The sequence below is a fragment of the Amblyraja radiata genome, chromosome 10 (genome assembly GCF_010909765.2).
Source record: "Amblyraja radiata isolate CabotCenter1 chromosome 10, sAmbRad1.1.pri, whole genome shotgun sequence".
NCBI lineage: Eukaryota > Metazoa > Chordata > Chondrichthyes > Rajiformes > Rajidae > Amblyraja > Amblyraja radiata.
Genome location: NC_045965.1, coordinates 69,493,314 through 69,507,845, shown reverse-complemented (window position 1 = coordinate 69,507,845; position 14,532 = coordinate 69,493,314). Strand labels below are relative to the sequence as shown.

General features: G+C 53.4%; 1 protein-coding gene across 1 annotated transcript; it reads left to right on the top strand.

Annotated features, from left to right (window-relative positions):
• Positions 1 to 258: 258 nt before the first annotated feature.
• On the top strand, positions 259 to 13,903 carry cryz (crystallin zeta). The gene is given in 8 exon segments (XM_033027857.1): positions 259 to 445; positions 1,454 to 1,529; positions 1,532 to 1,605; positions 5,543 to 5,706; positions 6,161 to 6,212; positions 8,890 to 9,039; positions 11,143 to 11,238; positions 13,485 to 13,903. Coding segments are annotated over 8 exon segments (891 nt in total). The 5' UTR covers positions 259 to 325; the 3' UTR covers positions 13,644 to 13,903.
• The last annotated feature ends 629 nt before the right edge of the window (positions 13,904 to 14,532 follow it).

The following is a 14,532-nucleotide window of genomic DNA, read 5'->3' as shown; positions in this document are numbered from 1 at the left end:
TTTGCACGTTCTCCCCGTGACCTGCCTGAGTTTTCTCTGAGATCTTCGGTTTCCTCCCACACTCCAAAGACGTACAAGTCTGTAGGTTAATTGGCTTGGTGTAAAAATATTAAATTGCCCCAAGTGTGTGTGTGTGTGTGTGTGGTTGTGGGGGGGTAGTGCTAGTGTGCGGGGATCGCCGTTCGGTGCGGACTTAGTGGGCTGAAGGGCCTGTTTCCATGCTGTATCTCTAAAACTAAACTGCTAACTAAACTCTCCCTGTAGCTCAGTCCCTGGTGAAGTGCCCTCTGCCAGGGTAACGTACTCCGTACGCCCGTGGGTGGGCATGGCGTCCGGCAGGGCAGCGGGGTCCCTCATGCGGGCAGTGCGAGTGAGCGAGTTTGGTGGTCCATCAGTCCTCAAGCTGTGGGCAGACGTGCCCATACCCGAACCTGCTGACCACCAGGTAACTGGCCTCCAATCCTCACCTCCTGTGTTGTTGGTTTTGTACAAAATTACCTTTGTTCACTTACTTCATATGTGAAAGGAGCAGATTTTGCCATTCGGCCCATCAAGTCTACTTCGCCATTCAATCATGGCTGATCTATCTCTCCCTCCTAGCCCCATTCTCCTGCCTTCTCCCCATCACCCCTGACACCCGCACTAATCAAAAATCTATCTCCCTCTGCCTTAAATATATCCACTGACTTGTGGCCTCCACAGCCGCCTGTGGTAAAGAATTCCACAGATTCACCACCCTCTGGCTAAAGAAATTCCTCCTCATCACCTTCCTAAAGGAACATCCTTTAATTCTGAGGTTGTGCCCTCTAGTCCTAGACTCTCCCACTAGTGGAAAGATCCACTCTATCCAGGCTAGTGTAGACTTGTTGGGCCGAATGGCCTAATTATACTCCTATCACTTATGATCGTATGATTATTCAAAGTCTGGTCCGCTCGCTCGGTGTACTGGAGCAGTTCCCCTGAACCCATGTCCTCTCCTCTCCTCTCCTCTCCTCTCCTCTCCTCTCCTCTCCTCTCCTCTCCTCTCCTCTCCTCTCCTCTCCCCTCTGCCATCTCTGTATCGAGGGGGCATCTCCTGCAGCCGACCGTGAAGGCGCTGGAGTCATTACCCCGGTTCACCCTCCCGCCGGCCCTTGATCCTCGCGTCCGATGTTTCCAGCTCCCTCCCGGTTACGCCGAGCGACCGATGGGCCTTTGGGTGGGTTCCCGGTCCCACCGGACACGGGTGGCGGGAGAGACGGGTGGGTGCCCCGACGTCGGTCGGTTGGTGGGTCGGTGGGTGGGTGGGTCGGTGGGTGGCGGGCGGGTGCCCCGACGTAGGTCGGTGGGTGGGTGGGTCGGTGGGTGGGTTTGTGGGTGGGTGGGTGGGTCGGTGGCGGGCGGGTGAGCCGGGTGCGTTTGCCGGCACCCAGACCGGATGCTAACGGAATGTGGTGGATGGTTGCCGTGTCAGGTGCTGATTCGTGTGCACGCGTGTGGCGTGAATCCCGTGGAGACCTACATGCGATCTGGAACGTACGCCCGGAAGCCAACCTGCCCTGGACACCAGGGAACGATGTGGCGGTGTCATTGAGCAAGTGGGGCAGCACGTCACCGCCGTCAAGGGTAGCCCCCCCCGCCCCCCGGCCCCCCCCCCCCCCCCCCATTTACAGAAAACACAGCGCACAAACAGGACCCCTTCGGCCCATCAAGCTCCTGCCCACCAGCGATCACCTCATACACTGGCCCACTATCCTGCACACACTAGCGACATTTTACAATTCACAATATCAGCCGGGATTTTAAATAAGTGCTGGAGTAACAGGGGTCAGGCAGCCTCTGTGGAGAACAGGATAGGTGACGTTTCACAGAGTGCTGGAGTAACTCAGTGGGTCAGGCGCATCTGTGGAGAACATGGATAGGTGACGTTTCACAGAGTGCTGGAGTAACTCAGCGGGTCAGGCAGCATCTGTGGAGAACATGGATAGGTGACGTTTCATAGAGTGCTGGAGTAACTCAGCGGGTCAGGCAGCATCTGTGGAGAACATGGATTCAGTTACTCCTGCACTTTGTGCCTTTTTTCAAAGACTAGCGCCTGCAGTTTCTCGGTTTCTACAGGGGCTTTTGCAGTCTACAAACTGGTCTAAAACTGGACTGGAAACCTTTGCTCTTGGGCAGGGACTCGGGGTGAATGGACACATCCCAGGATCATGCGCTGGGTTAACCATTTGACCGATGGTCAAAGGGCAGCTGCCCGGAGAGGGAGGGGAGGCTGGGGAGGGGGAGTTCACGTTATAGTAGAATTAGGCCATTCGGCCCATCGAGTCTACTCCGCCATTCATCATGGCTGATCCATCTCCATCTCCTACCTTCTCCCCGTAAACCCATCACACCCGTACTAATCAAGAATCTATCTATCTCTGCCTCAAAAATATCCATGACTTGTGGCCTCACAGCTGTCTATGGCAAAGAATCCCACAGATTCACCACCCTCTGGCTAAAGAAGACCGTCCTTTAATTCTGAGGCTGTGCCCTCTGGTCCTAGACTCTCCCACTAGTGGAAACATCGTTTCCACATCCACTCTATCCAGGCCTTTCACTATTCATTCTTCTAAACTCCAGCAAGTACAGGCCCAGTGTCGACAAACGCTCATCATATGTTAACCCGCTCATTCCTGGGATCATTCTTGTAAACCTCCTCTGGACCCTCTCCAGAGCCAGCACATCCTTCCTCAAATATGGGGCCCAAAATTGCTCACAATACTCCAAATGCAGCCTGACCAGCACCTTATAGAGTCCCAGCTCAGAGCTCAGTGGGAGGGGGAGAGGGGTTGGGGAGGGGGAAGGCGGAATGGAGGGGGGTCTTCAGAGCTGGTAGCTGAATACCTGGGGGCCACTCATTGCCAAGAAAGACTTTAAACTTTAGAGATACATTGTGGAAACAGGCCCTTCGACCCACCGAGCCCGCACCGACCAGCGATCCCCGCACACTGACACTACCCGACATACACTTGGGACAATTAACAATTTACAGAAACAATTAGCCTACAAGCTTTGTAGTGTGTGAGGAAACCGAGCGCCGCGAGAAACCCCCGCGGTCACGGGAGAGAACGTGCAAACTCCACACAATACAGCACCCGTAGTCAGGATGGAACCCGGGTCTCTGGCGCTGTGAGGCAGCAGCTCTACCCCTGCGCCACCGTGCCGCCCTGCATCAAGAGTGTTTAATGTCATATGAACAACAACAGAACAATGCCATTTGTCACTGGCAGCAGCTAACAGATATTAACACAAATGAAAAAATCAACAAATTATTAACTCCAAAACCAGAGCAAAAGAGCCTGAAGTCCACAGTTCAGCAACGACAGTTCATCGTGAGGTTAGTGTTTGCACAAACAAACAGGCAGCTGGCATTGCCAGACCCCCCCCCACACACAACAACCCACCCCACCCCCCCCACCCACCCACCCCCCCCCACACACCCCCCCACCCCCCACACACCCCAACCCACACACCACACCACACCCACACACACAACCCACCCCACACCACAACCCACCCCACCCCCCACACATCCACCCCACCCCCACACATCCACCCCACCCCCCCCCCCACACACACAACCACCCACCCCCACCACACCCCACACATCCACCCCACCCCCATCCACCCAGCCACCCCCACCCCCCCACACACACAACACCACCCACCCCACCCCCCACACACCACAATCCCACCCCACCGCACACAACAACCCACCCCAACCCCCCAACAGCTCCACCCCCACCCACCCACCCCCCCACCCACAACCCACCCCACCCCTCACACACAACACCCACCCCACCCCACACACCACACCCACACACCACACCCACCCCCACACACCCCCCCCCCATACACACAACAACCCACCCCACCCCCACGCACCACACAACAACCCCCACCCACCCACCCCCCCCCACACAACAACCCACCCCAACCCCCACACACCACACAACCACACCCACACACACCATCCCCCCCAAGAGCCTGAAAACCGTGACCTCCAGGTTCAGGAACAGCTTCTTCCCAACAACCATCAGGCTGTCGAACACTGCAACCTCATGTAAGCTCTGAATTACATGGACTATTATTATTATTATTGCACGATCATTGTTTGTTGTCGTGTGTACAAGTTAACAAGTGTTCAATTTTAACACAAAGCATTGCATTTGTGGCCTCCTTTGTTCTCGCTGCCCCCCTCCCAAGTTGAAGTGAAACATGAATTAATTGTCGACAAAATGCTGGAGAAACTCAGCGGGTGCAGCAGCATCTATGGAGCGAAGGAAATAGGCAGCGTTTCGGCCCGAAACGGTGCCTATTTCCTTGGGTTTCGGGCCGAAACGTTGCCTATTTAAAATTATAAAAGGACTGGACAAGCTAGATGCAGGAAAAATGTTCCCAATGTTGGGCGAGTCCAGAACCAGGGGCCACAGCCTTAGAATAGGTGCAGCAGAATGGTATGTTAGCATTCATAGCAAAAGGATTGAGTATAGGAGCAGGGAGGTTCTACTGCAGTTGTACAGGGTCTTGGTGAGACCACACCTGGAGTATTGCGTACAGTTTTGGTCTCCTAATCTGAGGAAGGACATTCTTTCCATAGAGGGAGTACAGAGAAGGTTCACCAGACTGATTCCTGGGATATCAGGACTTTCATATGAAAAAAGACTGGATAGACACGCCTTGTACTCGCTAGAATTTAGAAGATTGAGGGGGGATCTTATAGAAAGTTAGAAAATTCTTAAGGTGTTGGACAGGAAGATTATTCCCGATGTTGGGGAAGTCCAGAACAAGGGATCGCAGTTTAAGGATAAGGTGGGAATCTTTTAGGACCGAGATGAGAATAACATTTTTCACACAGAGAGTGGTGAATCTGTGGAATTCTCTGCCACAGAAGGTAGTTTGGGCCAGTTAATTGGCTGGATTTAAGAGGGTAGTTAGATGTGGCCCTTGTGGCTAACGGGATCAGAGGGTATGGAGAGAAGGCAGGTACAGGATACTGAGTTGGATGATCAGCCATGATCATATTGAATGGCGAATGGTGCAGGCTCGAAGGGCTGAATGGCCTCTACTCCTGCACCTATTGTGTATGTTTCTATGTTTTTAATAAAGGGGAGGCCATTTAAGACTGAGGTGAGAAAAAAACTTTTTCACCCATAGAGTTGTGAATTTATGGAATTCCCTGCCACAGAGGGCAGTGGAGGCCAAGTCACTGGGTGGATTTAGAGAGAGTTAGATAGAGCTCTAGGGGCTAGTGGAGTCAAGGGATATGGGGAGAAGGCAGGCACCGGTTATTGATAGGGGACGATCAGCCATGATCACAATGAATGGCGGTGCTGGCTCGAAGGGCCGAATGGCCTCCTCCTGCACCTATTGTCTATATTTCTATTTATCATCGCTCCATAGATGCTGCCGCACCCGCTGAGTTTCTCCAGCATTTTTGTCTACCTTCGATTTTCCAGCATCTGCAGTTCCTTCTTGAACACACGAATTAATTGTGTTTGTCTTTTTATGATTCTGAGAGAAAGGAGACCGCGTGTTCACGTGTGGGACCGTGAGCGGTGGATACGCTGAGTACACCATCGCTGCCGGGGACACCGTTTACCCGTTACCGAACAGTCTGAGCTACAAGCAAGGGTCGGCGATCGGCACACCGTACTTCACCGCCTACCGAGCCCTCTTGCAAAAGTGAGCGCCTGTACATTCAACAACAGTGTCTCCAGAGTGTCTCTGTCCGACTATAGACACAGAGTGCTGGAGTAACTCAGCGGGTGCAGCAGCATCTATGGAGCTAAGGAAATAGGCAACGTTTCGGGCCGAAACCCTTCCGGGTTTCAGCCCGAAACGTTGCCTATTTCCAGAAGGGTTTCGGCCCGAAACGTTGCCTATTTCCTTCGCTCCATAGATGCTGCTGCGCCATAACTCAGTGGAGTACAATCTGTGGAGAACATGGATAGGTGACATTTCACAGAGTGCTGGAGTAACTCAGCGGGTCAGGCAGCATCTGTGGAGTGAAGGAATGGTGACGTTTCGGGTGGAGACCCTTCCTCACGCTGACAGGGAGAGTGGGCTACAGTGCCAGTCCGCGGGTCCACATCCAGTGGGGGCCACATCTCTCACACAGACTCCATTCTGTTTTCAGAGGCCAGGCCAAGGCAGGAGAGACCGTCCTGGTCCACGGGGCCAGCGGAGGGGTAAGCTGCAACCACAGTACAAACACAACGCTAGCATCCATCCTGAGGGCACTCGAATAGGGTGATTTCACGAAAGGTCACTGGAGCGTAAATCCCCACTCACGTGACCGAAAATTTTAACTGGGGGACAAGCGTCACTTCCGGTACATGTCAGTGATGGGAAAACACGCACTTTCACACCCGTTAAAAACATCGAAAACGCCCCGTTTTTGAGCTGCAATTTACTGAGCCAGTCGGGGTGACCGTGAGGAACAGCTACCGACATTTACAGTCAAAAAAAGATAGAAACTAAGGTAAATTCAAGCGGGAGCTGAAGGTGTGAAAACGGCGGAAGTTGATTGCCGACATTTGTCGTGGAGATTTAAAGATCCAAAATATCGGGAATTATCGCGTTTGCTCGCTGCATTTCATCAAAAGCGGCATTATTGACTTTTTATCTTTATTCATTTGTTATATGAAAAGTATTAAAAGTGAAAAATCCGTCAGTAAAATTGCAAAATCGCCCATGGTTCTCGGGTGGGTTTTAACATGCAAAATAAAAATGCTTCTGAAGCTCCATTTACCATTTAAATAATCGTAAGCTTGCATCTCAGTAAATTGATTTCCAAACGCATTGAGAGTTTACGATTATTTAAATGGTAAATGGAGCTTCAGAAGCGTTTTCATTTTGCATGTTAAAACCCACCCGAGAACCATGGGCGATTTTGCAATTTTACTGACGGATTTCTAACTTTTAATACTTTTCATATAACAAATGAATAAAGATAAAAAGTCAATAATGCCGCTTTTGATGAAATGCAGCGAGCAAACGCGATAATTCCCGATATTTTGGATCTTTAAATCTCCACGAAAAATGTCGGCAATCAACTTCCGCCGTTTTTACACCTTCAGCTCCCTCTTGTATTTACCTTAGTTTCTATCTTTTTTTTGGACTGTAAATTTAGGTAGCTGTTCCTCACGGTCACCCCGACTGGTACAGTAAATTGCAGCTCAAAACCTGGCCGTTTTCGATGTTTTTAACGGGTGTGAAAGTGCGTGTTTTCCCATCACTAACATGTACCGGAAGTGACGCTTGTCCCCCAGTTAAAATTTTCGGTCACGTGAGTGGGGATTTACGCTCCAGTGACCTTTCGTGAAATCACCCTATATAAAATCATGAGAGGAATAGATCGGGTAGACGCACAGAGTCTCTTGCCCAGAGTAGGGGAATCGAGGACCAGAGGACATGGGGTAAGGTGAAGGGGAAAATATTCTGAGGGGTAACTTTTCCAAACAGAGGGTGGTGGGTGTATGGAACGAGCTGCAGGATGAGGTAGTTGAGGCAGGGACTATCCCAACGGTTAAGAAATAGTTGGGCAGGTACATGGATAGGACAGGTTTGGATGGATATGGACCAAACGCGGGCAGGTGGGACTAGTGTAGATGGGGCATGTTGGCCGGTGTGGGCATGTTGGGCCGAAGGGCCTGTTTCCACACTGTCACTCTATGACCCTATAAAAGCAAGGATGCAATGCTGATGCTTTATAGGGCACCAGTCAGACGCAATTTGGGTATTGTGAGCAGTTTTGGGCCCCGTACCTGAGGAAGGATGTGCTGGCGTTGGAGAGGGTCCAGAGGAGGTTTACGAGAATGATCCAGGAATGAGTGGGTTAACGTACGATGAGCGTTTGTCGGCGCTGGGCCTGTACTCACTGGATCCGTATCCCTCCGTTGCCTACATGTCCATGGGCCTATCTTAAACACCACTATGGTATTTGCCTCCACCCCCACCCCTGGCAGCGCGTTCCACGCACCCACCACCCACTGTGTAAAATAAACCTGCCCCACACATCATTAATCGTTCCACCTCTCACCTTAAAGCTGCGCCCTCGTCTTTGACGTTTTCCCCTTGGGGGGAGAAATGCTTTGCCTGTCAACCCACCCCACCCCCACCCACACACACCACCCCCCCCCACACAACAACCCACCCCACCCCCCACACACCACACAACCACACCCACACACCACCCCCCACAACCACACCCACACACCACACCCACCCACACACCACCCCCCACACCATCCCCCCCACACCACAACCCCATCTAGCACTCAGAGAGAGCGGGGGAGAGTGGATGTGGGGGAGGGGACAAGGGGGTGGGGGAGAGTCCAGCGATCAGCACGGGAAGGGTGGGGTCGGTGGAGGAGAGGGGGCGGGGTGAGAGGGCATTGAGGGTCACTTGGGCAGGGGTCAGTGTGGGGTAAGAGGGCAGGGTCATCGTGGGGTGAGAGGGCAGGCGTCAGCATGGGGTGAGAGGGCAGGGGTCATTGTGGGGTGAGAGGGCAGGGGTCACCGTGGGGAAGGTGGGGTGAGGGCGGAGGTCAGCAAGGGGTGAGAGGGCGGGGGTCAGCGTGGGGGTGGTGAGGGAGGGGGTCAGCGTGGGGGGAGGGCAGGGGTGAGAGGGCAGGGGTCGGCGTGGGGTGAGAGGGCAGGGGTCGGGGTGAGAGGGCAGGGGTCGGCGTGGGGAAGGGCAGGGGTCGGGGTGAGAGGGCAGGGGTCGGCGTGGGGGTGAGAGGGCAGGGGTCGGCATGGGGTGAGAGGGCAGGGTCAGCGTTGGGGAAGGTGGGGGGAGGGTGGCGGTGATCTCGGGGAGTTGGGGACCAGCTCTGCCCGCTGACCTTTGGTGCTGCTTTACAGGTGGGGACGGCAGTCTGTCAGATCGCCAGAGCGCTGGGCATGAAGGTTCTGGGCACGGCTGGCACACCAGAGGGCATGCGTCTGGTGGAGAACAGCGGGGCGCACAGGGCCTTCAACCACCGACAAACAGGGTACACCGACATCATAGAGGTACAGACCCCCCAAACCCACTGCCCCTCCCCTCCCTTCCCTCTCCCCCTCCTCCCCCTGCCTCCCCCTCTCTCTCCCTCTCACTCCTCCCCCCTCCCTCCCCCTCCCTTTCCCTCCCTCACCCTCCCTTCCACCCTCATTGTCACGTGTAGTGAAACGCTTTTAGTTTATAGATACAGCGCGGAAACAGGCCCTTCGGCCCACTGAGTCCGTGCCGACCAGCGATCCCCGCACACTTACACTATCCTACACACACTAGGGACAATTTACATTTACACCAAGACAATTAACCTACAAACCCGCACGTCTTTGTAGTGGGGGAAGAAATTGAAGATCCCGGAGAAACCCCACGCAGGTCACGGGAAGAACGTGCAAACTCCGTACAGACAGCACCTGTAGTCGGGATTGAAACCGGGTCTCTGGCGCTGTGAGGCAGCAGCTCTACCCGCTGCACCACCGTGACGCCCTTTTTATTTACAAACAATCCAATCAAATCAGATAATACTATCCATAGGTACAAATACTATACATAGGTACAAATAGGTACTAAACTTGAGAACATTTGGTGAATTGCAATGGTGTTAAACAATTCTCCATTTTATAGTTTAAATCTAGGATTTAAATCAGTTGAGTTGAGTTTATTGTCACAGTGTGCCGAGGTTGATGAAAAGCTCCTGTTGCTCGTTAACCAGTCAGCGGAAAGACAATACGATACGATAGAACTTTCTTTATCCCAGGAGGGGATTGGTCTGTCCACAGTCATAAAACACGACACAATACATGAACCATGAAATTAAATCAGAATCATACTTTATGAGCCAAGTGTGTTTTGCAACATACGAGGAATTTGATTTGCCACAAAGTCATACCAATAAAAAGCAACAAGACACACAAAACACATTTTAACATAAACATCCACCACAGTGACTCCTCCACATTCCTCACTGTGATGGAAGGCGACAAAAAGTTCAATCTCTTCCTTTCTTTGTCCTCCAGCGGTTGGGGGTCTCAAGCCTTCCAATGCCGGGACGATCTTGACTCCCGTAGCGGGCACTGGGCCTCCTTGTCGGGGCGATCAAGCTCCTGCATCGGTGAGGGGGGGAATCTCAGCTCCCCCGCGCCGGGCGATCTGACCCCTGGTCGGGGCTGGTCGAACATCCTGCGGCTTTTGGAGCTTCCCGACGCCGGTCTCATCCCGAGACTGCTACCCCACGACACGGGGGGGGGGGGGGGGCAGTCAGTCTACCCCACGACACAGGGGGGGGGCGGTCAGTCTACCCCACGACACAGGGGGGGGCGGTCAGTCTACCCCACGACACGGGGGGGGGGTGGTCAGTCTACCCCACGTCACAGGGGGGGGGCACTCAGTCTACCCCACGACACAGGGGGGGGGGGGGCAGTCAGTCTACCCCACGACACAGGGGGGGAGGAGTTGTACAATTGCGATCAGATCCATGCTTCCAGTTGAGCCGTCCACAGTGTAGAGATGATACACATGTACTCTACACTCACACACATACTGGACACAACACAGTGAAGGGAATAACGTGACTCACCTTCTGTGCCAGGGTACACCAGGAGTGCTGGAGTCAACGTCATCATCGAGCTGTTATCCAACGTCAACCTGGCCAGGGATCTGCGGCTGCTCTCGGTGGCCGGCAGAGTGGTGGTGAGTGAGGGATGGCACTGGGCACCGATCACCGGGCACCGATCACCGGGCACCGATCAATGATCACTGGGCACCGATCAATGATCACTGGGCACCGATCAATGATCAATGATCACCGGGCATCGATCACTAGGCATTGATCACCTGCACCATGACCCAACCTTACATTGGGGATGGTTCAAACCCTCGAGAAACACGCCCCAACTCACACCCCTCCCCTGCTCAAAAAATAATAGGTCACATTTTAAGTCGGAACCCTTCTTCCAACCTGAAACGTCACCTATCCATGTTCTCCACAGATGCTGCCTGACCCGCTGAGTTACTCCAGCACTCTGTGAAACGTCACCTATCCATGTTCCCCACAGATGCTGCCTCCCTGACCCGCTGAGTTACTCCAGCACTCTGTGTAATTGTGTTGTGTGTTTCTGGTGCAGATTGTGGGCTGTCGGGGCAGCATTGAGATTAATCCCAGAGATACCATGGCCAAGGAGAGCAGCATCATTGGTATTTCGCTCAGTTCAGCAACCAAGGTAAGATCAGCCCCTGAACTTTATTGGGCATTTGCACCGACATTAACAATACACAAAGAGGGATCTGCTACACGCCTGGTTGGAACAGGCCCTTCGGCCCACCGAGTCTGTGCCGACCAGCAATCCCCGCACACTAACACTCCTACACACTTGGGCCAATTTATGATTTTTAGGATGGAGTTGAGGATGAATTTCTTTCGTCAGAGGGTGGTGAGTCTGTGGAATTCTTTGCCACTGACAACTGTGGAGGCCACAAGTCAGTGGATATATTTAAGGTGGAAACATAGAAACATAGAAAATAGGTGCAGGAGTAGGTCATTTGGCCCTTCGAGCCTGCACCGCCATTCAATATGATCATGACTGATCATCCAACTCCTGGACCTGCCTTCTCTCCATACCCACTGATCCCTTTAGCCACAAGGGCCACATCTAACTCCCTCTTAAATATAACCAAAACTGTACGCAATACTCCAGGTGTGGTCTCACCAAGACCCTGTACAACTGCAGTAGAACCTCCCTGCTCCTATACTCAAATCCTTTTGTTATGAATGCTAACATACCATTCGCTTTCTTCACTGCCTGCTGCACCTGCATGCCTACTTTCAATGACTGGTGTACCATGACACCCAGGTCTCGTTGTATCTCCCCTTTTCCTAATCGGCCACCATTTAGATAATAGTCTACTTTCCTGTTTTTGCCACCAAAGTGGATAACCTCACATTTATCCACATTATTAGTCACATACACATACAAAATGTGCAATGAAATGAAAGTGGCAATGCCTGTGGATTGTGCAAAAACTACAGAACAGAACAGAACCAGTATTTACATGTTGGAAAAAAACAACAATTTTTTTAAAAGACACAACAGTAAATGAGTCGCTGGTGAGATAAGAGTTTAATCCTGACGGCCGGTGGGAAGAAACACCGTCTCATCCTCTCTGTTTACACAGCGTGACAGCAGAGGCGTTTGCCTGACCGTAGCAGCTGGAACAGTCCGTTGCTGGGGGGGTAGGGGTCCCCCATAATGTTGCTGGCTCTGGATCTGCACCTTCTGGTGTATAGTTCCTGCAGGGGGATGAGTGTAGTTCCCATGGTGCGTTGGGCCAAATGCACTACTCTCTGCAGAGCCTTCCTGTCCTGGGCAGAGCAGTTCCCAAACCAGATTGAGATGTTGCCGGACAAGATGCTTTCTACAGCCCCACAGTAGAAGCACTGAAGGATCCTCAGAGAGACTGAATTTCCTTAGCTGCCTGAGGTGGTAAATGCGCTGCCTTGCCTTACTCACCAGTGTTGCAGTGTGTGTTGTATGTGTCAGATCCTCTGTTAAGTGGACTCCCAGGTATTTAAAGCAGCTCACCCTATCCACAGTAGTCCTCAGCAGTAATCACAGTAGATAATAACTTGAATAAAATGAGTTGGGCTACAGAGAAGGAGTGTATTAGGTTAAACCATAACCTCTGACAAAGATGTGCCATAGTTTGATTGAGGATGGTACCAGGACTCTAGAATAGATCAGCCATGATTGAATGGCAGAGTAGACATGATGGGCCGAACGGCCTGATTCTGCTCCTATCACATGAACTTTTACGAGGATGTTGCCAGGACTAGAGGGTGTGAGCCTATAGCGAGAGGTTGAGTAGGCTGGGTCTCCATTCCATGGAGCGCAGGAGGATGAGGGGAGATCTTGTTCCCAATGTTGGGGGAGTCCAGAACCAGGGTCCACTGTTTAAGAATAAGGGGTCGGCCATTTAGAACGGAGACGAGGAAACACTTCTTCACACAGAGAGTTGTGAGTGTGGAATTCTCTGCCTCAGAGTGTGGTGGAGGCCGGTTCTCTGGATACTTTCAAGAGAGAGTTAGATAGGGCTCTTAAAGATTGTCTATCTTATAGAGGTGTACGAAATCATGAGAGGAATAGATCGGGTAGATGCACAGAGTCCCTTGCCCAGACTAGGGGAATCGAGGACCAGAGGACATAGGTTCAAGGTGAAGGGGAAAAGATTTAATAGGAATCTGAGGGGTAACTTTTCCACACAGAGGGTGGTGGGTGTATGGAACAAGCTGCCAGAGGAAGTAGTTGAGGCTGGGACTATCCCATAGTTGAAGAAACAATTGGACAAGCGCAGGCAAGTGGCACTAGGGTAGCTGGGACATGTTGGGTGGTGTGGGCATGTTGGGCTGAAGGGCCAGTCTCCACACTGTATCACTCTATGACTCTAACGGCTGCTTGTTTGGTTCCCACAGAAGGAGCTGCAGGAGACGGTGGCTGCACTGTTGGCGGGGATGGAGGTGGGCTGGCTGCGGCCGGTGGTGGGGTCCGAGTTCCCGCTGGACCAGGCGGCCCTGACCCACGAGCTGATCATGCAGGGGGGGGCGTTGGGCAAGATGATCCTGATCATCTGACCCACGGACTGTGTGGGGAGAGGAGGCAACTCACAGGGACAACCGGCACCACGCGTGGAACAGCACAGCCACAGGCCATTCGGCCCACATGATGCCAAGTTCAACTCTTCTCTTCTGCCCCATAAATGATTGGAGCAGAATTAGGCCACTCAGCCCATCAAGTCTCCACCATTCAATCGTGGCTGTTCTATCTCTCCCTCCTAACCCCATTCTCCTGCCTTCTCCCCATAACCACCCGCATTAATCCATATCTCTCCATTCCCTGCATATCCATGTGCCAATCTAAAAGCCTCTTAAACACCACTATGGTATCTGCCCCCACCCCCACCCCTGGCAGCCCCCACCCCAGGCAGCCCCCACCTCTGGCAGCCCCCAACCCCACCCCAGGCAGCCCCCAACCCCACCCCAGGCAGCCCCCACCCCCACCTCTGGCAGCCCCCACCCCCACCCCAGGCAGCCCCCACCCCCACCCCTGGCAGCCCCCACCCCCACCCCAGGCAGCCCCCACCCCCACCCCAGGCATCCCCCACCCCCACCCCAGGCAGCCCCCACCCCCACCCCAGGCAGCCCCCACCCTCACCCCTGGCAGCATGTACCCCCACCACCACCCCTGGCAGTGTGTACACCCACCCCTGGCAGCCCCCACCCCTGGCAGCCCCCACCCGAGGCAGACCCCACCCTCACCCCTGGCAGCATGTACCCCCACCCCCACCCCTGGCAGTGTGTACACCCACCCCAGGCAGCCCCCACCCCAGGCAGCCCCCACCCCTGGCAGCCCCCACCCCCGGCAGCGTGTACCAGGCACCCACCACCCTCTCCTTTAGACGTTGCCCCTCTCACCTCACAGCCCTGCCCTCGTGTCTCCAGGCTGGGAAGAAGGTTGTGACTG